The 23,732-nt window shown below is 41.1% G+C and overlaps 1 protein-coding gene across 1 annotated transcript in view; it reads left to right on the plus strand.

Moving 5' to 3' along the window:
* The window catches only part of USP45 (ubiquitin specific peptidase 45), a 106,527-nt gene that overhangs the window by 59,228 nt on the left and 23,567 nt on the right, over window positions 1-23,732 (plus strand). Inside the window, exon 9 of the mRNA XM_015424911.1 lies at window positions 15,929-16,016. Coding sequence (XP_015280397.1) covers window positions 15,929-16,016 — 88 coding nt within the window. The remainder of the gene's footprint in view (window positions 1-15,928; window positions 16,017-23,732) is intronic.

The following is a 23,732-nucleotide window of genomic DNA, read 5'->3' on the forward strand; positions in this document are numbered from 1 at the left end:
CAGCGCAGGCGCACTAGATCCCATTGGTGTGAATGCACAGATGACCACTCGAAGATCACCAGTTACTGGTAAGCAACCTGTTTTTTCCATCATGGACCCAGAAGTACCGGCAAGACCATCGACATCAACGGCTCCGGCATCGATGATTGGACTGATAGGGGCCGCTCACGAATTCCTGCTCTCGGAGTAGATCCCCAAGAGTCTTCCTACCCCCACCACCTCCCGCTCTTTCCTGGGATCACCACTAACTACGTTACCTATATGGAGCTTACCCACCCGTGTCCATGCCATGGCTGACTCCAGCAGGTTACTCGGATTGGGATCGTTACTCTGCTCATAGATCACGGTCACACTGCAGATCGAGGCTGACGCCCTCAGCGTCTCTTTCCCGTCCTCCTGATCATCCATCAGATGACCCTCCTCGACATCGACATTGTGGCAGTTTCTCGTGAAAACCTACTGTTCATAGTGTCTTCCAATGATATTCCATGCCATAATTGATTTGTTTGTATGCCCGGGACAAGATTCTCCAGTAAAATGGATTCGGATGCACTTTAGTATTTGAATATCATTGGAAGACACTATGAACAGTAGGTTTTCAAGAGAAACTACCACGGTGCTTCAGTGTGTTCGGATGAAGTTGTGAACGAAATGAAAGCCAACTCCGGGGAGTTTCGTCAACCCACTTCTTTTTTTTGTACCTATGGAAGAAAAAATATGTAACAATGTGGATGTGTTATTAGCTATTATAAAATAACATTGTTAATACATTAGAGAAGTTGCATTTCATTTCATCCCAAGCGCTGAGTGTCAGCCTGTTCTCTGTTTTATGAATTGGCAATGGAGATTGGCTTGGCTAATCAGGATGGTCTGTGTAGCCTACAATCACATGAGAAATGGGCTACAGAAAACATTCTGCTTTTAGATAATAAGATAAGAGATCAGAATGTGAAATTCCGTGGAATGGAGGAGAAAGAAGAAGGGACGACTGATTTGACAACTTTTATGGCCAAATGGCTATCAGCAGTTTTGCAACTAGAGAATGGAGTTGCTCCTTATAGTCTCAAGGCTTACAGAGTGGGTTCACCTTTTACAAATCACATGAGATATAATCATTGAGCTTGCAGATGTTCACACAAAAAGAAAAATCTTGGACTTTTCCAGAGACAATGGCGGTCTGCAGTATAAGGATAAAACCATCTCAGTGTCCCGATTTATCTGCTGAAACACTACAGAACTGTAAGCTGCTCAAACTTATCACTGCGCAGTTAGCAGAAGCAAACATCAGGTACAAATGGCTACCAACTGGGAAGATGCAAGTACGTCATCAAAACAAATCTTGGACTATAGAAGATCTGGAAGGAGGCTGTGTTATTTTACAAACCTTACACCTGGAAGTGCCAATGGCATGCGAGAAGAAGTCCTTTAAAAGAAAACTAGATCTTTCATCACCTCTTAAGAACAGTAAGATCCCTGTACGGAATGCTACATAAAACAGATGTCTTGAATTTTTTTCTATTCCTTCCGAGTTTTATATTTGGTCTGTGTTAAGTAATCTTGTTTAGGAACTGATGTTCCAGCTTATCCTCTGGAAGTGAGTTTGGGGGAGCGGGGTTTAATGGGGTCTCAGTTTCTCTGCTCCCTTAAGGAAGAGAGGCGAAGCAGAGGAGTGTAGGTAACTCTACCCCGGTAAGGAGTTTATTTTTGGGGGTCTGCAAAGTCTTTTTATGGGAAATAGCAACTTATGGTTTATTAGTTTGGTTTTTCTTCTTGTTCTCAATAGTTGCAAGGCTTTTGCTGTAGATAGCATTTTGAGGGATGGGGAGGGGGAGGGATGGGGGGATAGGGTTTTTCTTCTTTGTATGTGTAGTTGTAAACACTGATTTAAACTTACCATATTGCACTAAGGTCAATGAACAAAAACTGGTTTTGTTGACTAGCACCTGGTTTACATGTTATAATATGAAGGGCAAAGTTTGTAAGTCCCATGATCATCTTAGTTGGTATTTTTATGTCTCTTTTATTATTGAGTTTTGCTTTCACCTTGCAGTCACAAAACTGTTCTGTGAAATTTTGTTATAGAGCATCCCAGTTTAATTCTCTTCTCACTTGTTATAGCATTAAACGTCTACTATTCCAGCTTCAAGACAGATTGGGTGTTCCACGTGATGTTTGGTCATATATTGCATGTAAGGTGAGAATTCATAAGGGAAATCGGAAAGGCTTTACATCACTAAGGCATTTTTATTTATTTATTTATTTATATTTATTTTTCGCATTTATACCCCGCCTTCCCCAATGGGCTCAGGGCGGCTAACAAGGGCAAGGTAAACCATGCCATAATTAAAACATAATATACATAGTAACTTAAAACATATAATACATTAAAACATCCAATACTTAAAAACAACGGTGCTCAAACATCTGATATCATAGGTCCAACGATGGCATCGATACAGTTCCAGGTGGTACTTCCAATGCTGTTTGCGCCCACAGGAGAACAGCTTAGATCTTCTTTGCAATATCCAGGTGCTTCCTCAGGGCCTCATCAACCATGACGGTGATGGTATAGTAGGGGCAGTGGCTCCTACTCAAAGGCCTGGCGGAAGAGCTTCGTCTTGCAGGCCCTGTGGAACTGCATAAGGTCCCGCAGGGCCCGGATCTCCCCCGGGAGATCATTCTACCAGGTAGGAGCAGCCACCGAAAAAGCCCTGGCCCTGGTCGCAGCTAGTTTGGTGTCCTTGGGCCCCGGGATGACCAATAAATTTTGGGCCCCTGACCATAGCGCTCTTGGGGAAAGAGCGCTGGGGAAAGGCAGTCCCTCAGGTAGGCTGGACCCTGACCATATAGGGCATTATAGGTAAGAACCAGCACTTTGAAGCGGATCCGGTACGCTATCGGCAGCCAGTGCAGCGCTTTCAGCACAGGCTGAATGTGGTCCCTTCTAGAGAGACCCATCAACAGCCTGGCTGCAGCATTCTGCACCAGCTGCAGCTTCCGGATTTGCGACAAAGGCAGCCCCATGTAGAGAGCATTGCAGTAGTCTAACCTCGAGGTGACCGTCGCATGGATCACTGGGGCCAGGTCATCACGGTTAAGGTAGGGGACCAACTGCCGTGCTCACCGAATATGGTAAAAGGCGGACTTGACAGTGGCTGCCACCTGGGCCTCCATTGTTAGTGAGGAGTCCAGGAGCACCCCCAAATTCTGAACCCCAGACGATGGCACCAAAGGCGCCCCGTCGAAGGTCGGGAGAGGGAGCTCCAACCCCGCACCGGCCAGACTCAGGCCCAGGACCTCCATCTTTGCCAAGTTTAGTTTCAATCGGCTCAGCCGGAGCCAACCAGCCACAGCTTCTAAGGTCATTGGGACTCGAGTCCGACCGGCCACCCAGCATCAGATAGAGCTGGGTGTCATCAGCATATTGATGACACCCAAGCCCATAGCTCCGGGCAATCTGGGCAAGGGGGCGCATATAGATGTTAAATAGCATCGGGGACAACACTGCTCCCTGTGGTACCCCACAATCAAGGGGATACCTATGGGAACGCCAGTCCCCAACAGCCACCCTTTGTCCCCGACCTTGCAGGAAAGAGGCAAACCATTGAAGGGCAAGCCCCTGAATCCCCACGTCGGCGAGGCGATGGGTCAGCAACTGGTGGTCGACCGTATCGAACGCGGCCGACAGATCTAACAACAACAGTGCCGCCACACCACCTCGATCCAGATGCCTTTGGAGATCGCCAGTCAGGGCGACCAAGGCCATCTCAGTCCCATGACCAGGGTGGAAACCGGACTGGAAGGGATCTAAGACTGAAGCGTTCTCCAGAAAGCCCTGTAGCTGTAACGCCATTGCCCTCTCAATTTTTGTTGTATAAAATTTGGTTTCTTTTTAATTGGCTTCCCAAACCATAAAAAAGGTCTTTTGCTTGCTAAGTTGTTACTCACTATATATTATGAGGCTAATGGATAATTATGTGGATATTATTTCTTTGCATTGTAGAGGGGTCAGTAACATAATAAAAGTGAGACGAATTGGCTTCCGGTCGGGGAAAAATGGCGAATTAACGCATCCTGCGAGCGAGCGGGGTGGGCGACGGCTCCTTTTGACAGTGTGGGCTTCCAATAGCCCAACGCAGCAGCCCCCAGGCAGGGGACTGACCAGCAAGCAGCGGTGCCCAAGCGGGAGTTGAGATCGGCGTGATCAAGTCTCAGAAGAGGCTTGTGTCACGCTTTGATCTCCTTCCACGAAGCTGGCGAATGCGAATCAGCACTCCAGGAGCCGATCGAGCTGGTGTACCAGCATAAATCCGTCATTTCCCGATCTCTTGAGGACAAGGAACAACAAGATCTATAAAGAAGCAATGCAAGACCCACGTTAAACATGCAAGGTAACAAAGCTTTGTCGCTTACCGGGATCAAGTTGTGACGATTTTTGAAGCAAGCGGACAAGCGCATAAAAACTCTTTTAATTGATTCAGCCCATTTTCGAAGAGAAAGAACTTGTTTTAAACGTCAAAATAATGGAAAAAGCTATTGTGTTTAACATTCCTGTGGTTAGCAAGAGATAAATGGTGGTAGCTGAACTCGAAACTATTGAAAAAGAAGTCAACTGTGTTGCAGTAATAATATTCCGGCTGGAACTGTGGGCTTGAAAGACAAGAAAAAGGCTAGAGTGGACACGGGAAGTTGTTGGAGACCGGAAGGTGATCGGTATATTAAAGAGCTGTACCGGAAGTTCGAATAAGCACAGGAAGAAGCAAGGTAGAAAAAGTGCCTACTCTAGCCAGAATATCATAGAGAAATTGCGCCCGCCATTTTGAGGAGGACTAAAATTTTAAATATCTTTTTAAAGCGCAAAATTTATTTATTTATTTATTTCAACTTGCTACCCCGCTCGAACCCCTCAGGGGGTCTCTGAGCGGCTACAGTTAACCGTTATCTCTTACCTATGGCCACATATATACTGGGGTGGGGACTCTCCTAACAGCACCCAGTGGAGGGACGGTATTTGATCTCCCTTCTGGAACAGCTCGTCGGCTCGGCTCCTTCTGGCGTTTCTCCTTCTATCCGTGATCTTTTCCGGTGGTGGTTTCAGCAAGCCTCTCAAGCGCTCAGCGCGCTTCCGGTGCGGTTCTAGCTCCGTCCATTGAGGCTCCGCGTGCCTGCGCCTTCCACGCTCCCAGTGTCTTCCTGGCTCCGCCTTCCACCACGTCCGGACCCTCAGTCGCCATTTTTTCCCGCCGCTCTCCGTCTGCCGCTCACCGCTTCGTTGTCGCCACTCCACAGACCCCCTCGATGGGGGGGAGGGTGCCCCCTACCCATTGATCTACTCGCACATTTTTGATGTTACATCGTGCTTTCGAACCGCTGGGTTAGCGGGTTAAGTTTAAAGCTGCGGAAATAAGGCGATTCGATCAAGCGCATGAAAAAGAAGAGATAAATATAAAAAGTTTTGTGCAGGGAATTTTTTTTTTTTAAAATTCAAAACGGATCTAAGACAAAGGCATAGAGCTGCATCCACATCAAGCTCCAGGATGTCAGGAAAAGACAAAAAAGAATGGCAGGCTGCAATGGAAGCAATGGAGAAGAGAATGATGGAGGTGATCCAAACACTGGGAAAACAAATGGAGCAACAAATGGAGAAGCAAATGCAAAAACATCTGGACCACCTACAAGAAGTTCAAGAGAAAAATATAGCAGCAATTAAAGCCTTGGTCACATCAGAAGTAATAGAGGTAAAGAAGGAAATGACAGACATAAAAAAAGAAGTTCAAGGTCTGGCAACAACGACGACAGAAATGGAGCAAAAAGTACAACACATAGATAAGAAATTAGAATCTGCAACCCAAGAGAATCGAAGAGTTGAAGCTATGATGGAATATAGAGGAATGCAAAACCATCTGAGATTAAGAGGCATTGAAGAAAAGCTTGATGAAGACATTAGGGAGGTTGTGAAGTCTGCTTTAACAGAGTACTTGGGAGAAGACGAAGGTGAGATGGAATTTGGTTTTGATGTAATATATAGAGTGAATTCCAGATATGCTGAAAAGAACAAACTACCAAGAGATGTGATTGTACAGTTGGTTACAAGGAAAATGAAAGAAGATATCTTTAAAAAACAGTTTGTACAACCACTTGAGATCGATGGGAAAAAAAAATGATAATGAGAGAACTCCCAAGAGCAATCTTGCAAGACAGAAGAAAATACAGGAAATTGGCTGATAAATTAAAGCAATTGGACATTAGATTCAGATGGGAAATACCACAAGGGCTGTCCTTTACCTATCAAGGGTCAAGATATGTTATCAAGTCGGTGGAAGAAATGTATAGGTTTAAGGCGGACAATATTGAAGAATTTGGAGAGATATAAAACAAGACACAATGGATTACACATTTTTATCTTGGAACGTAAATGGACTAAATTCGCCCAATAAAAGGAAATTAGATAAACATTGGTTGGAAAAGCAAAAATGCAACATAATTTGCTTGCAAGAAACGCATATAAAAAAACAGGACTCTAATTTTTTAATTAATAAAAATTAGGAGAGGAATTCTATTCTTTGACTTCAAAAAAAAAGAAAGGAACTGTGATTTATGTTAATAAAGAATTGCAACCGAAAGAGATTTTTAAAGACACAGAGGGAAGATATATCGTAGTAGAAATCATGATGTACCAAAAGAAAACGCTTGTAATCAATATATACGCACCTAATGGTGCGAAAGAAATTTTTTTTAAAGTTCTGGCAAGACAACTGGAACAATTGACCTATGAGCAGATAGTATTGGCAGGAGACTTTAATGGCACGGTAAATAACAAATTGGATTGACAATCAAAAAAGGGAGATGAGAAGATTGGAAAGTTGCCGAAAACTTTTTTTAATTTGATAGAACAAGAAAAATTGGAAGATGTTTGGAGAAAATGGAATATTAATGTTAAAGATTTTACTTTTTATTCCAATAGACATAGTTCTTTTTCCAGGATTGACATGTTTTGGATGTCAGGAGAAATTGCATTGAAAACACAGAAGGTTGAAATTTTGCCAAAGAGTATTTCAGATCACAATCCAATGTTGTGGTTGCCAAAGGAGAAGAATAAACAATTTCAATGGAGAATTAATGAAGACTTATTGGATAAGAAACAGATTATGGAGAAGGTACGCAAAGAAACTTTGAATTTTTTTCAGATGAATTTAAATCAAGGAACGCCAATCCAGACAGTGTGGGACACTTATAAAGCGGTAATGAGGGGTCTACTCATATCATTAAATGTAAAAGAGAAAAAAGAGAGAATGAGCAGACAGAAGGAGGTGTTGGAGAAGATTCAACAGAAAGAAAAGGAGTTAAAGAAAAAACCTGGAAAAAAAGAAGATAATCAATGAATTGCAAATTTTGAGAGAACAACTAAATGTGATGTTAAACCAAGAGAGGTATTGGAATTTAAAGAGTCTACAATAGAAATCTTTTGAAGGTGCGAACAAACCTGGAAAGTTTTTGGCTTGGCAGTTGAAAAATAGAAGAGAGAGACTTCCGGTCTGCCTCCCGCGAATGGCGGACGCATCCTCGGGTCGCTCCCGAGGTCGTCTTGCCCGCCCGCAGTGGAGGAGGGAATCCGCGTGAGCGGAGACCCGAACAAGCCCCTCAGGATGGAGGAGCTCGGATCCGGGGCGCTTTAGGGCGCACTAGGGGGGAGTCTCTCTTTCGGCCGAGAGGTCAGAGACCGAGGCTCCCGCCATGTCCTGCCCCAATGGACCTTGCTGCGTGAGCGACCCCGTTACGGGGTTTAGCGGAGCCACCAGACGTCACCGAGTGATAAAGCGATCATCCGAAAAAATGGAAAAAGAAAAGATCGGCTTAACTGTGAGTTGTCAAAATGCAGAGAAAAAGAACTAAAAGCGCTTCCCCCCCCCCAGCGAAAAAGACGAAGAGGTTGAAAAACTAGCAAGTGCTTTTAAAAGTCAACAGTTGCGGAGGAGGTTACAGCGGAGAGATTGGGAGCGTATAAAAGCGAAATCGAAATTTAATACCCTTCTCAAAGCTGGAACTCTCCTGAAGTGGCAAGAAAGAAAGAGGATTTATAGCAGATGAACTGAAAGTGTTAACAGCGACCCGAAGAGGATGGGGGGAAAAAAAAGCCGGAAGGAGAAGAAAACAGACGAAGCTCCTCCACGTCAATGGGAGTGAAAAAGAAACCAGCACGAACAGAAGCGGTTCTGAAGGCGCCCAGAAGAAGCTTTTTAACAGAAATTCAAAGGAACATTACTAATACACTAACACAGATAATACCTAAAACCGGACTGAAAAAAGAAGTTTGACTGCTCACAGAAGAAGCCTAAGAAGAATAATTGGACACTACTAACAGTTTAATTTACCAGTTAATATATCACTCAGCTTTCTCTTTCTCCCACTATATACCCTCCCAATTTTTCTCTTTTAAGCGAAATACCTCTCCTTTTTAGGAGAGTCAATAAAATCTTTATAAAAAAAAAAAGAAGAGAGAGAAGGTTAATTAACAAAATTATAGAAGACAATAATGAAATTGTAGATCCTAATGGTCTTAGGAGAGTATTTTTTAAATATTATGCAAAATTATTTCAAAAAAAGAATATAGATCTGGAGAAAATTAAAAGGTACTTGGAGGAAGTACAGTTGCCAAAGATTCAAGAAAAAAGTAAAGAAATATTGAATGGAGTGGTTCAACAAGAAGAAATATTTAAGGCGATAGAAGAAACAAAGTTGGGAAAAGCTCCAGGACCAGATGGATTTACTGCAAAGTTTTATAAGAAACTAAAAGAGGAGCTAACCCCGATTTTTGGACTTTTATCAAATGAGATAAAATAATACCGGAAACTTGGAAAGAAGCCAATATTTCGTTAATTCCAAAAGAAGGTCAAGATTTAACAAATGTGAAAAATTATAGACCGATTTCTCTCCTTAATAATGAATATAAGCTGTTTGCCAAAATTATTTCTGAAAGGGTTAAGAACTATCTAAAAGATGCTATAACAGAAGAACAAGCTGGTTTTTTGCCAAATAGACAAATCAGAGACAATTGAAGAATGGTGATCGTCGCAGTAGAATATTATGATAAACATCCGGAGAAAGAAGTTGCCTTTTTATTTGTAGATGCTGAAAAAGCTTTTGACAATTTAAATTGGGATTTTATCGTTCAAGTGTTAGAGAAAATGGATATTGGTCAATCTTTTATCAATATAATCAAGGCAATATACTCAGATCAAAAGGCAGCATTGAACGTGAACAAGGAGCTCACTTCATATTTCAGAGTGCAAAAAGGGACAAGACAAGGTTGCCCGTTATCCCCATTACTGTTTATATGGATTTTGGAAGTATTGTTGGGTAAGATAAGAGAGGATAATGAAATAAAGGGACTAAATATTAAAGGCTATTCGTATAAATATAGAGCTTTTGCAGATGATGTGATGTTTTTAGTTGAAGATCCAAATAAGAACTTACCGTTGTTGATGCAAAGAATAAAAGACTTTGGAGACCTGGCTGGATTTTATGTAAACAAGAGCAAGACAAAAGTGCTATGTAAAAATATGACAAAAGTGAAAGAAATAGAATTGCAAGAACAATTGCAGTGTGAAGTAGTCAAGAAGACAAAATATCTGGGAATCGATCTGACTATGAAAAATATAGACGTTTTTAAAAATAATTATGAGAAGCTCTGGACAAAAATACAACAAGACCTGAAAAAATGGGACACCATGAATTTATCATTGCTGGGAAGAATATCGATGGTTAAAAATGAATGTTTTACCTCGCTTGATGTTTTTGTTTCAAACCATTCCGATAATGAAGGAAATAAAGGTGCTGAATCGATGGCAAAAGGAGATTTCGAAGTTTGTTTGGGCAGGGAGAAAACTGAGGATTAAAATGAAAATTTTATGCGATGCAAAAGAAAGAGGAGGATTCCAGTTACCGAACTTCAGGCTATATTATGAAGCGATATGTCTTACTTGGATAGAGCAATGGATTAATTTAGATAATAAAAAATTGTTGGCGTTGGAAGGTCACGACTGTAGATTTGGTTGACATGCTTACTTATGGTATGAAAAGGCAAAAATAGACAATTTTTTAAAGCATCATTTTATAAGAAGATCACTGTTTGAGACTTGGTTGAGGTATAAAAGATTTTTCTACGAAGCAAGACCACTTTGGATTGTACCAGCTGAAGTGATTACACCATATTCGAGACATAAAGGCGAAGATTGGTTACCATACAGAGACATTTTGAAAATAGAAGGGAAAAACTTTGTGATGAAAAAGAGAGAGGAGCTAGACTTTGATTATGATTGGTTAAATTATGCACAAATTGTCGACTTATTTAGAATTGATAAAAAACGATTTGGTTTTAGAGAGGAAAAAAATGAAATTGAGGGAGTGTGGGAGGCAAAAGGAAGAAAAAAATGAAATAGAAGGTATTTGGGAGGCAAAAGGGAAAAAATGATATCAAATTTGTATAAGGTTTTGTTAAAATGGTTTACAGAGGATGAAAGTAAAAGAACAAATGATTAAATGGGCTGTAAATATGAATAAGGAGGTGACAATGTCATCTTGGGAATATTTATAGAAAAACTCAATTAAGATATTGACTTGTACTAATGTGAAAGAAAACTGTTATAAAATGATGTACAGGTGGTATATGACTCCAAAAAAATAGCACTTATGAATGAAAATATGTCTAACAAATGTTGGAAGTGTAAAAAAAAAGAAGGCTCTTTTTATCATATGTGGTGGACTTGTGATAAAGCTATGACTTTTTGGACAGAATTACATGATGAAATGCAGAAAAATTTGAAATGTACTTTTAAGAAAGAACCTGAAATTTTACTTCTAGGGCTTAAGATGGAAGAGGTAAATGTAACAAAAAAGACATTGTTGTGGTACTTGATTAGTACTGCTAGAATGACTTATGCACAATTTTGGAAGCAGGATAGAATACCAGAAAAATGGGAATGGATACAGAATGTGTTATTCATGGCTGAAATGGACAAATTAACGAAGAAACTTAACAACAAAGAAGATCAAGAATTTTTTGAAGAATGGAAAGACTTTAAAGAATATCTATAAAATAACTGGGATGTAAAACATAATTTACTTTGTTTTGATAATTATTAAGGGCAGAAACATATAAAGGTTTAGAATGTTTAGATTAAGATATTGTTACCTTGAACTTAAAATGAAAATGGGAGAGGAAAAATAGAAATACAGTTTGGAAAGGGGGAGAAGCATTGCGGGAAGCCACAAAAGGGGGGAGAGGGGATAAGAGAAATGGATATGTGATAAAAGAAATGTAATGTAATGTTGAATGTGTTGTTATATCCAAAATAAAAGTTTTGATTCTAAAAAAAAGTGAGACTAATTCATGCTTATTTAAAATGACAGAAAGCTGACATAGTAGTGTCGCAAGAGACGCATTTGAGAAATAATGTTAATTATTTGTTTAAATCTAAATGGTATTCTCAAAGCTGTGATGCTCCAGGGTCTTCAAGAGAACAAGCAGTGGCGATTCTTGTGTCTAAAAACAACAGGTTTACATGTCAGGAGGTAGAAAAAGATGTGAAAGGCAGATAATTATTTGTAAAAGGTATTTTAAATGAGGCTAAAGTGACTTTATCAACTGTCTATGCCCCAAACTCAGGTCAACTGGGGTTTATCAAGGAAACCCTACAAAAGCTCCAACTTTTTCAAGAGGGGCCAATATTGATGGGTGCAGATTTACATTATATAATGAATGTGAACTTGGATAAATAATCTCTAAAGCCAAGCCACTCTAAACATTCTAAGTGCCAATTTACTGGACTTAAAAAACGTTATGCAACAATTAGGTTTAGTGGACTCTTGGAGAACATTTCATGAGAATGATAGGGATTATGTATTTTTCTAATAGATTCCAAACACATACTAGAATCGATTATGTTTTTATATCCAAGTCTATTATTAACAAACTAGTTGCAGCTGAAATAGATCCTAAGTGCTGGTCTGATCATGCTTCAGTGCAGTGTTGGTTGAACTTTAATGAGAATAAAGACAAAAGCTTTACATGGAGGTTTGGAAAACTGGAGAAGACCCTGATGCTGGGAAAGATTGAAGGTCAAAGAAGACGGGGATGGCAAAGGATGAGATGGTTAGACAGTGTCATAGATGCAATGAACATGAAATTGAGCCAACTTCAGAGGACGGCGGAAGACAGGAAGGCCTGGTGTGATCTGGTCCATGGGGTCGCAAAGAGTCGGACTCGACTGTGCGACTGAACAACAGCAGCAATTTTACAGGGATATCTAAAGGAGAAAAACAAACTAGAATTTGAGCACAAAGTTAAATTACCCTGGTTTGAGTATCTTCAATTGCATAACTTGATCAATGCTCATACCTTTCAGGATTTGTGTTTAGCATTGACAGATTTTGAAAAATTAGTATATTATGCATCTACACCTCTAAAGGGAATGATATCCAAGTTCTACATTATGCTGTCTGATTTTAAACCTAAAAAATCATTATGCTATCAACTGGCCTGGCAGGCTAACATTGGTCAGGATATAGGAGAAGACCAGTAGTTACTAATCTGGAGCTCATCTGTCTATCTTACCCCACCATTGAATATACAAATTCAGACATATAAAGTTATTGCTAGGTGGTATCTGACTCCTGTTCAACTAGCCCACTCTACTAGTAAAGTTTCTTTCTTATGTTGGAAGGGTTGTGGGAAAAAAGGGACCTACATTAATAATTGGTGGACATGCCCAATAAATTAAAACCTTTTGGAGTCAGATACTACTTGAAATCAGATTATTATTGGGCATCCAAATTCTACAAGATCCTAAAATAGTTCTATTAAACTTATGGGAAGACTATTAAGTTACCTAAATGTACTCAAGATTTGGTTTCAGTAATGTTTACAGTGGCAAAGAATGTTTTAGTGACAAAATGGAAAGATGGTGATCCCCCCAACCATATCCTCTTGGCTCTAAATCATATTTTGTTAAGAAATGGTTGCCCTTTGTTAAAAATGACTTCTGTGGTAGAAACCTTAACCATTCTATGGACTTATATGAGACGGAATCTTTTTTATTGTTGACCTAACATTTTGAAGCTTACCTGATGAGCACGATTTGTGTAAGTTGGTCTTTGTACTGTTATATGTTTAAGCTTTCATTTGAAACATTGATCTGTATTTCTTATTTGCATTTTGAAAATTTACTATTGTAATCTTCTTAGCTGTTTAACCATGTAAAAACTCAATAATTTTTTTTAAAAAAACATCCTGTTATGATAGAGGAGGAAAACAGCCACTCCATCTGAGTATGTAGTATAGTGTTGCCTTTACCCACTCCAGAGTCCCAGGGGCTATCCTTCCCCTTCCATCCTAAGGACCAGTAGGAAATACTGACCCCCCTCCCAGTAGTTTCCAGGAATAGCATTCCTTTCCTCTGGTGTCAGGTGGAGCATACTAGATGTCACTACTACTCCAGGGCTAGAAATTCAGGCAGAAGTCACCACAGGCCACATTAGGGTTGCCAGGTATTACCTGTGTCCCAGTGGGGGCTCCAGCCCAGCTTTCAGGGTCTTCCGGTGCATGCACAAAGCGTGTGCACTGCAGTGATGTCACCTGGAAGTGATGTCATCATACCAGACACGTTGTTCAGGGGATGCTCTAGCATTTGGGTAAAAAACTGTATGGTCACCATAGAGTTTTTACCCAAATGCTAGAATGACCCCGCATGACATACCTGGCATGATGATGTCACCTCTGGGTGATGTCATCTGCCAGGGCTCTTCGGGGGTGGGGTTCCCCTGGTGGCCAGCTGGCTGGCAGTGCATTGGGGGCCCCAAAAGTGGGGAAAACCCCACCCTCATCGGGGTGATGGCAACCCTAAACCATATTTAGCGTCCAGTGGCACCTTTTAAGACCAACAAAGGTTTATCCAAGGTATGAGCTTTCATGCACATGCACACTTTTTCAAATACATTGGAATGCACATGAAAGCTCGTATCTTGAATAAACCTGTTGGTCTTAAAGGACTCTAAATTTGTTCTACTTCTTCAGACCAACACCGCTGACCAACAGAACCCTAGACCACATTCACATACAAGTACAGGCATTGAAAACACAGCAAATCCCATTATTACAGCTGCTTTTGCATTCACTACCTATGTTGCAGCAGATGCAGCTACAACAGTGTCTTGTCAGATCACCCAGGAAAGAGAGGGATCCCAGACCTTGGAAGTGATTTTATAAACAGATGACATCATGCCCACCTCTTTTATGGGAACAGCCAAATTCCCAAGGCCATTGGAATGCTATTTATGCTTTCAGCTTTCAGCTTGTATCCCGCTCGAACCCCCCAAGGGGTCTCTGAGCAGCTTACAGTTACTCTTTATCCCTATCTATGGCCACATATAGTCAGGGTGGGGACTGCCCTACCGGCACCCAGTGGAGGGACCTTTTGCTGTTCTTCTCTCTCGGTTCGGCCTCTTGTCGGCTCGGCTTTCGGTTTTTCTGGCTCCTCAACTTCTCCTTCTCGTGGTCTTCGGCGTTGGCTGTGATCGGCGGGCCTATCTGGCGCGCAGTTCGCGTCAGCGCGGCTCTGGTTCTGTCCATTTGGCTCCGCCGCACCTGAGCCTCTGCGTTCTTTGCGTCTCCTGGCTCCGCCTTCCGCCGACGTCCGATTCACCGCTGATGTTGCGCCTAGTTGCCATTTTGCTGCTCGCCGCCGATGCTCCATCAGCCCCCACAACGGGGAAGGGTGCCCCCTGCTACCTAGGGCAGGTACCCATTTATCTACTCGCTTTTTTCGATGTTATTTGTTGCTTTCGAACTGCTGGGTGGGCGGGAGCTGGGAGTAGGGCCAGGTGCTCACCCTGGCCGCGGTGAGTTTCGAACAGCTGTAGCAGCTGTTCGCAGATGTTACCAGCAGGTGTTTAACCGCCTGCGCCACCGCTCCCATTGCCACTGGAATGCTATTCTGTGCTTAGTATTTGAGGCATTCAGTCAAAGATTGGGTCATCCGATCCCTCTTTATCTTGAGCTCCCAGGGATGCTTCCTGCATTCCAAAATAATCCAGGTCCTATTCGCTGTGAATTCAAGGGAGGACAGGATTAGAGCAGAAAGCAGATGGGAAGCCTCCTGGGGAACTCTATGTATGCCACTTCAGGCTCCATCATGGAACAAACATGGAAATGTTTTCTTTGCTAATGAAACTATTCTAGTGTTTGCTGCATGAGTATGACCAGACAGTGGAACTTTTTCTTTCATTTCCTTGCTGTTAACTATAAGCTTTTATATATACATAGTTTGCAGTTGGTGTCCATATCTAGTAGTGCTTCCTCTCAAGGTAGTGGGACTAGCCTGTCATTATGAGTGGGGTGGAGGAAAGGAGGTTGTATATTTGAGGGACCCTGTGGTCTGCACTGATTCTCTGTGGGATGAGATGATACACTGTTTCCATGAAGTTCCTGTTAGTTTAGGATCTCTTGCTGTGAGAGGTAGGAATGTGCATTTGCCTCCCACTGCACCATTGATCACAAGTGCATTGCTCATGCTGTAGGAGAGAATGGTAGCCAGACCCTTATACGAGAGAAAGTACAATGGTGCTCAAGGACACCATTGTGGTGGGGCTTAAAGCTGCTTCCTATCCTTGGATCCCTCTTTCTCTCCTGGGGGATCTGAGGATTACATTTTAACATTTCTCTGATTGTAGCTTTATAAGAACTAAACCAGCCTTATCTGCAGTGACACACCCTTTCACTTGCATATCCTTTATTCATGATGTGATTCCTCTTTTTGCCAAAGTTTCAATGGAATCTCTTAGCTATTATACACATTAGTATTTTGATGATTGATCATTAGATCAGAAAATTATTCTTCCAGAGACTTACCCTTTTTCTTTTCTAACACTGTAGGGCACCTCGATTTAAAGGATTTCAACAACAGGACAGCCAAGAAGTTCTTCATTATTTGCTGGATGCAATGAGAATAGAGGAAACAAAGGTGAAGTATTTATATACTAGTTACGTGCAATGTTCCTTCTAAGCTGCGGAGTCTCGTGAGCAAAAATTCTACTTTGTGAGCTACTGGCATTAAAGCTGTGAGCAAACAATTTGGCTGCTGCATAAATTAGTTTGCTCTGGAGCCCTTCTTCCTGAGCTAAGGCAAAAATGTGTGAGCTGGAGGCTAAAAAACTGTGAGCTAGCTCACACTAACTCAGCTTAGAGGGAACACTGGTTACGTGTTGTTTGAGCAGCCTAGTAGAATTAATTTTTGGGTCCCCAAAAGGCTTCTTTAAAAGTGGACGCAACCTGTTTCAAAGCTGGAACAACTATCCCCTCTCTCAAGGAGGCATTAACCACCTCTTGTACCCAGTGAGTCAGCCAGCCAGCCAGGCCCACCCCCAGCAAATTTAAGTAGCCAGGAAGAGCAAGGGTCATACAAGTAGGTGGTATGTAGGCCTCAGACTTCTGAGGATCCTTTCCACATCCTCAGACCGAATAAACTGAAAAGTATGCCAAACAACTGGACACGTCACCCTGGAACCATCTGACCCTGTCACTGCTAATGTAGAGTCCAAGTTGGAACAGATGTGAGAAATTTTATCTGCAAAGTGCTGAGCAAAATGGTCACAGTGGCAAATGAGCAGTCCACTTCCTTCTAGAGGTCCAACAGGTCTTTGACCACTCCATAGCCCATTCTAGTGACCACTCCGCTGGCCTACATTGTGCAGAAACAGTGGTGGCAAAAAAGTGTTGTTTCTTTGCTGCCATTACTACCATGGAGTATGCTTTAAAATGAGCTTTCACCTGTATCTTATTGGACTCATCTGGAGTTTTCTCTGCTGTTACTCTAGCTGTCTTCTTTGGTCGAATCTGCATTTGCATTTTTAAATTAGTTTCATGCTGCTGTGATGCTGTCTTTCTCTATGCTTGTTTGAATGTTGTTTGGAGAAGATTCTTTTAAAGCAGTGCAGAGGTGCAATGACAGTGGAGCCGCCCCAAAGGACGATAAACATATGTGGACGTGCAAAAGTATGCTAGCACTCTTGAGGTGTGAAAACGACACCAAATGTAGACAGGTTTTTTGAAGATGGAGTCAAAAGGCTGGGACACTGGTGGGAAAGACAAATGCAGTTTCAGCCTTTGTCTTTTCATCACCTGCAGCCATCAGAAAGCCATTTGGATCCATCTGGCTTTTGGGGTAGATCATTTTAATTCCCAACTCCTGCAGAGTTGTAGTATCCCTGTAAGTCTGTATCTGAGCAAATAATGATCTGCAACAAAGGAATTGTCATCAACTCCTCCCCTCTCAGACAGCATAAATTTCCTTTGGAACAAGAATAATAATATCAAAACTTCAAAATAAATAAAAATGAAATAAAATAATTAAAAATAGAGGAGGAAAATTCCCCCCAAATGTTGTATGCACTTGTTCTTGTGGGGAACCAGATGTATGGGGGGGGGGGGTGGATGGCAAGCAGGCAGCAGGCAGGCAAGCAAGCAAGATTCTCTGTCCTGTGACTTTTTCTGAGGAGAGGAGCCCGAGCTGCTGTAGTAGCTGCATCAGCTAGGCCCACAAAGGCAGCAGAGTGGAGGGTGAATGGGCAGGCAGAGTAGTGGGGAGGGGTGGGGGTGGGAAAGTGAACAAATAGTGCAGCAGCAGGGCTTTGCTGCCACTGGGATCTTGGTCCCCGTTTGTCCTATCTATAATGTTTCCTTATTTATGTGGATGTTAGTTCTTTTAAGGGAATGATGCCTGTTGTGTTTTACATTATATTGACACTGAGATTATAGCTGATATGGGTCTGGCCTTAAAGTTAACTCAAGACACTCCAGCTGGTACAGAACATCACAGTTCAGTTACTATCAGGAGCTAGGTGGAGCATGCATATCACACCCAGTCTGTGGTCACTCTGTTAGTTACCAATCAATTTAGCAGGCTAAAGTCAAGGTACTGGGTATCACCTTTAGAGCCCTTAATGGCCTTGCCCCCACATTCCTGCAGGATGACCTCTCTTGCTATGCTCCTCCGCCACAGCTTCACTCATCTGAGCAAAGCCTTCTAAAAATGCCACCCTATAAATGGGTAAGATTGGCGGCTGCCCATACACATGTGTTCTCATTTGTGGCTTCCACATTGTGTGTTGGCCTTCCTGAGTAGGTTAGGAAGGCTTGTGTACTTCTGTAATTCCACAGAATATACAAAGTAGAAATGCTCAGGAGGACATTTTTATAAAGGGATTAGAACTGTAGAATAATGGATTCAGGAAGCAAGTTTAATGTACATATTACTGTGCCTCTACTACATGGTCTTCTGTGTTTCTAATCCACTTTCTGCATTCTTTACAGTATATCATGCTTTAGACAGTTTTTTGTTTGCACTGTTTTCTAATTCTGTAATCCTAGTCTGTTTATTGGCTGTTTTATGTCAGCTGATTGCATTTTTAACTATTTTGTAATCTGTCATGTTTTAGTGAGAAAGGTAGGCTATAAATAAAGTAACTTTAAATAAAATTTATATTGATCATTTGGGGGAGAATTTAAGTCACATTCGAATGATTTAATAATGGTTAATAAGAAAATAAAATGTTTCATAAGAAAACTATAAAATGTTTGCTTTATAGAAAATGATTGTATTTTATGAATTAATACATAAAAATTAACACATGCAGTTACCCTTGGTTGAAGGTTTGTTTTAATATTTGTTGGTTCATCAGAAGCTAATAATTCAGTGTTCCACCCTTAATAAAAAGGCAAAGGGGAACATATTGAGTGGTCTTTTCCCCTTTCTCCTCCTCTGGTCCCATTTCCGTCTATGGGGAAACAAAGGTTGATGTCACCCTTGACTATGATGAAGTCCAAGTTTTACCATAATGGTAATGGTTTTACCATAATTACTGTGATTTTATCACCTCAGGCTTCACAGCAAGGAACATTACAAGTAAACGCTGTTTGGTCCCCCCTCCCATGTGTCTCTCTTTTCGGGTCTGTAAACGGTGTGACAAACAAAGTATGTCAGATCTGTGGATCTGGTCAATCTTGTGAGCATTGACAGTTGTGCTGGTCCGAAACAAACAGGAGCTACATTGTCTGTCATGGGAACTCCACAGCTGTTAATCGTGCTATTGTTAGGCGTGTCACTACCATGTGGTTTGGTTTTGTTTTTTATTGGAGGAAGCCTACAGCAATGTGTCTGCCACCAGAATCCTTTAAAAATGATTAGAGGTCTTCTCATTTTCAAGCTGCTTTTAAATATATCTGCTGTGAGTGTAGGTAATAGCTTTGCAACATTTGAAAGTAGTCACTTTTTCACAGACTTTCTGGCTAACAATATAAAATAACTCCCAATCCTGAGATAATCTGTTTGATCTCCTCTGGTGTTTAAGATATAAGTAATAAACTAAAGAAATAATAACAACAATAAACTGTAGTAGTAGTAGTAGTAGTAGCAGCAGCAGCAGTAGTAGCAGCAGCAGCAGCTCTTTCACAGGCCAAAGTGCTACTTAATTACAAAATTTGCATTCTGTAAGAGTGTTCTAACTTGCCTTAGTTGTTGCTTATACTGATTGTCCACTTCTAATTTGGGAATTGAGTTGTTATAATGCTTGGTATTTTATATCTGTATAATTCTAAGTCACATTAATGTATGTAAGTGAACCTTTTAAAAAGTGGAAATGGTGCTACAACAGTCAAAGCTGCAGTGTTATCCCCTTGTAATATTGTGTGCTGGAGATGCTTCACACCAGGGCTTGAAGTATTTGAACCCTGCTGCTAATTGATTAATGTCTGTGCCATTGTTAGCCGCACCCAAACCCTTCAAAGACCATGTCTTTCTTTGACCTAAATAAATGGTTCAGTGCACTAATCCCAACAAAAAGGGAGTCTGTTTATGGCCTTAAACCCATTTATGGTATCCAACTTGCTCAGAGATCAATTGATTACTCCTCTTACTACATTGCTGGAATTAAGGTAAATAAAGAGGGGCTTTAGGCACTGAAAGTTAATTCACTTGCCAGGTCACTTACTTGTGAACTAGAGACTATTACTCAGTCTGTTGGCACACCGGTTGTTGTTGCTCTGTTAATATTTCAAAATAAAACCATAAAGCATTTCCATATTCTTTATATAGGAGCAGAGTCAGAGTACAATCTCTTGTAAATGTTTGTCATAAATATGAGTGCATGTTCCCCGTGACACTGACAGATTTTGTTAGGAGATGTGAGAACTAACTTCATAAAGATCTCTCTGTGGAATTCCCTTGTATATACACCATAGTCACAATAAGTCACGTAGTAACAGACTGCAGACTAGTACTGATAGTATTGGTAAATCTCCTGCTACGCGTGGGCTTTTCTGCTATTTCTTTAGATGTTACATTAGCACTTTAACAGTGGTATTTAGATGTTATTTAGTTTTTGTTGTTCAGTCGCACAGTCGAGTCCAACTCTTCGCAACCCCATGGACCACATCACGCAAGACCCTCCTGTCTTTCACTGTCCTCCAAAATTTGCTCAATTTCATGTTTGCTGCATCGATAACATTGTCTAACCATCTCATCCTTTGCCGTCCCCTTCTTCTTTTACCTTCAATCATTCCCAGCATCAATGTCTTCTCCACTGAGTGCTCCCTTCTCATTTGGTGGCCAAAGTATTTCAGCTTCAGGATCCGGCCTTCCAGAGAAGTCAGGGTTGATTTCTTTTAGGAAATCTGTTTAGTTACAGAATATAATATAATAATGTTATATGATAAATAATGTCAGAACCCTAAAACCTTAGTTCTGTTACAAACTGCTGTCAGCTTCCTTCACACAATTTTTGTTCTTATTTTATAAAGCTTGCCAGTAAGATCAGCCAAAAACAGGAGAAGTGGTAGTGGTAGTAGTTACTATAACTTTGGGCTCTTCTGCATTCTGATTTTCATCACTTGTGTGTCCCTATTGCTTCAGGGTCCCCCCCCCCCAATATGTTTTGCTCTCTCTAGTAGTCCCAGAGGAAGCAAAACACATGTGAAAAAGGGCCTCCCCCCTAAAGCAATAGGAACAAACGATCGACAAAAATGAGAATGCGGAAGAGCCCTTTAAAATGAAAATGGCAATGTGCCATGTAAGGACACACTATTCTTCTCTCTCATAAATCACTTCTTAGGTTTTGTAAGTAAAATGGCCATCTAACAGTGCAGCCCTATGCAGAGTTACTCCAGTCTAAGCTAATGGAGAGCCGCTGTGTTGTAGCAGTCAGAGTGGCAGACTAGGATCCCAGAAACTCCTGTTCAAATCCCTACTCTCCCATGGAAGCTTGCTGAGTGACTTCGGGCCAGTCACTCACCCACAGCATAACCTACTTTCCAGGTTTGTTGTGAAGATAAAATGGAGAAGGGGAGGATTTTGTAAACCACTTTGGGACCCCATTGCACAAAGAAGTGGGGTACAAATGAAGTAAAATAAAATAATGGGCTTTAGACTGGAGTAACTCTGCATAGGATTGCACTATATGTCACACCTCTTCTTTTAAAAAGGGGTTTTCTTGTTCCTTTTCTGACACAAATGTTGTTTTTTTCCTCCTGAGTATCAGCTTTTCTTACTTTTCTCCTTCCCCTGCCCTTTCTAACAGCTTTCATGTACGCTTTCCTCTAGCCAACATCTTTTCTTCCATGCTAAGTCTTGATTGAGGAAAGATGGAATGAAATGCATCAGAAAATACACACTGCAGCATAGCTTGTCAACAATGGGGGTGACAAGGAGTGCTGCCTGAGGCTTCTGCAGCCTTGCTACCACCTCTTTACCTACCTCTTTTCATCCCTGCCTGGGAGCATTTGCAAGGTGGGATAGTAAGCCATGCGTGCCCAGTAGGGCTTCCTGAACTCTGGTGATAGACATGAATTTGGGGAGCCCCACTGTGCTTGGGGCAGTAAGGAGCATTATCTGTTCTTGCTCCTGTGGGGCTGGCACAAGGCACAGTAGAGGCTGCTGCCCCCCACCCAGGTCCACCCCCTCATCTTGCGTCATTGTAAAGCCAGTCATGATGGCTCAGTTCCTTTGCAGTGATAGGAAAAAAAGGTTCTGAGGGGCCATTATAACCCTAATAACATTAGTTTTTAGATCATTTTCAGCTGTGGACATAACACACTAACCCTTCTTTTTTTGAAGAAGTATGTTTTGCTCACAAAAGCTTACACTTTAAATAAAATTTTGTTGATCTTTTTTTGACATTTTTATTGCTTTTAATCTCTACACACGACAAAGGATAAGGGTAAGGGATATTCTAAACTAAAATACAGAGTAAGCAAGGATCATATAACAATCTACACATCAGTTTCTTGGTATTCCCTATTATTTAGTTTTTTAAATGGAGATTAGCTGTTAATATAATTTTTTTTAGCCCCTCCAGGGGATTTTTTTATTTGCATTTTCTAAAAACGACAAACACTACAACTAAAAATTGGAAGGGGAAAGGGAAACTATACCCTTTCTAAACTATATCATCTATTGGTTTGGGGAAAGGAAAGCTAATACATGTCACGATCTTATTCATTAAAAATAAGGCTTGTTAACCTGATATTACAAGTTTGGTATTCAATTTGATTCATTACGATATTGCTTTAAGAATATGCATTTAATAGCTTAACACAAATTCTGCCTTTAAAAACTATTGTTCTTGTTCTAGAGTCTTTTCTTCCTGCGTTTCTTCGTTTTCTTGGGTTTAGGGGTGGCTGCTCCTTTCTCCGACTCAGATGATTCTGGTGATGTGGAAGTAGTGCTTTTTGAATCCTGTGGGTAGGATTCTTCTTCTTCATCTTCTTCCTCCTTATCCGGTTTAGAGTTCTTTTCTTTCTTTTTGTATTTTGAATTAAACATTTGCTCCATAATTTTTTCAGCTTTTGGAACAGAGTAAATTTTGTATTTTTTATCCAAATAATTGAAACTCAGCCCTTCCGGGAATAACCATCTATATGGTATTCCCTTTTTTTGCAGAGTTAGAGTGAGCATCCTGTATAGTTTCCTCCGTTTCCTGACTTCAAAGGGAATGTCTTTTAGTATTTTTATCTCTTCATTTTTAATTTTTACAGTTTTTCCCATTGTAGATTTTAGCACCAGCTCACTAATAGATCATTTTGTGAATTTTAGGTAGATTTACCCTGGTAGTTTAATCTTCTTTATAAAATCCGGGTAGATCCTGTAGGCTACATCCATCTCTTTCACAAGGTCTTCCTGTTTGTAATCCATTAATGGGGCCAAAGCCTCTGCCAAAAGTTCTTTTAAGTCCTCGTTTTTCTCTTCAGGGATCCCATGGAAACGTAGAACATATGTAGATCTTTCCAGCTGGAACTGTATTAATTGCGTTTTATCAGAGGATCTCTCCTTCTCTGCTTCGTCTACTCTTTTGTTAATGCTCTCCATCTCTTTTTCAATTTTTTTCAACGTTTTCTCAGTTACTGAGGTTCTTTTATCCATTTGATTCAGCTGTTTTTGGACACTGTCCAATTTAGTATTTAGGTTTCTCATCTGTTCCATTAGGGGGCGCAGTGCATTTGCTAACAGTGAAGAAAAATCTATAGTTGCTTCCTGGTTCTGGGAAGGAGTTGTTGGTATGTTATTTCCGGTCACCAGTTTTTTCTCCGGTGCCCTCCGTCCTCTCCCAGCCATAATATCAACAAGAAGTAAGTTTCCCAAAACAAGACAAAAGTTATGCGATATAAATCCGCTTTGTATATTTTGGCA

This window comes from Gekko japonicus, unplaced genomic scaffold (genome assembly GCF_001447785.1).
Source record: "Gekko japonicus isolate JY-2015 unplaced genomic scaffold, Gekko_japonicus_V1.1 scaffold1454, whole genome shotgun sequence".
NCBI classification, from domain to species: domain Eukaryota; kingdom Metazoa; phylum Chordata; class Lepidosauria; order Squamata; family Gekkonidae; genus Gekko; species Gekko japonicus.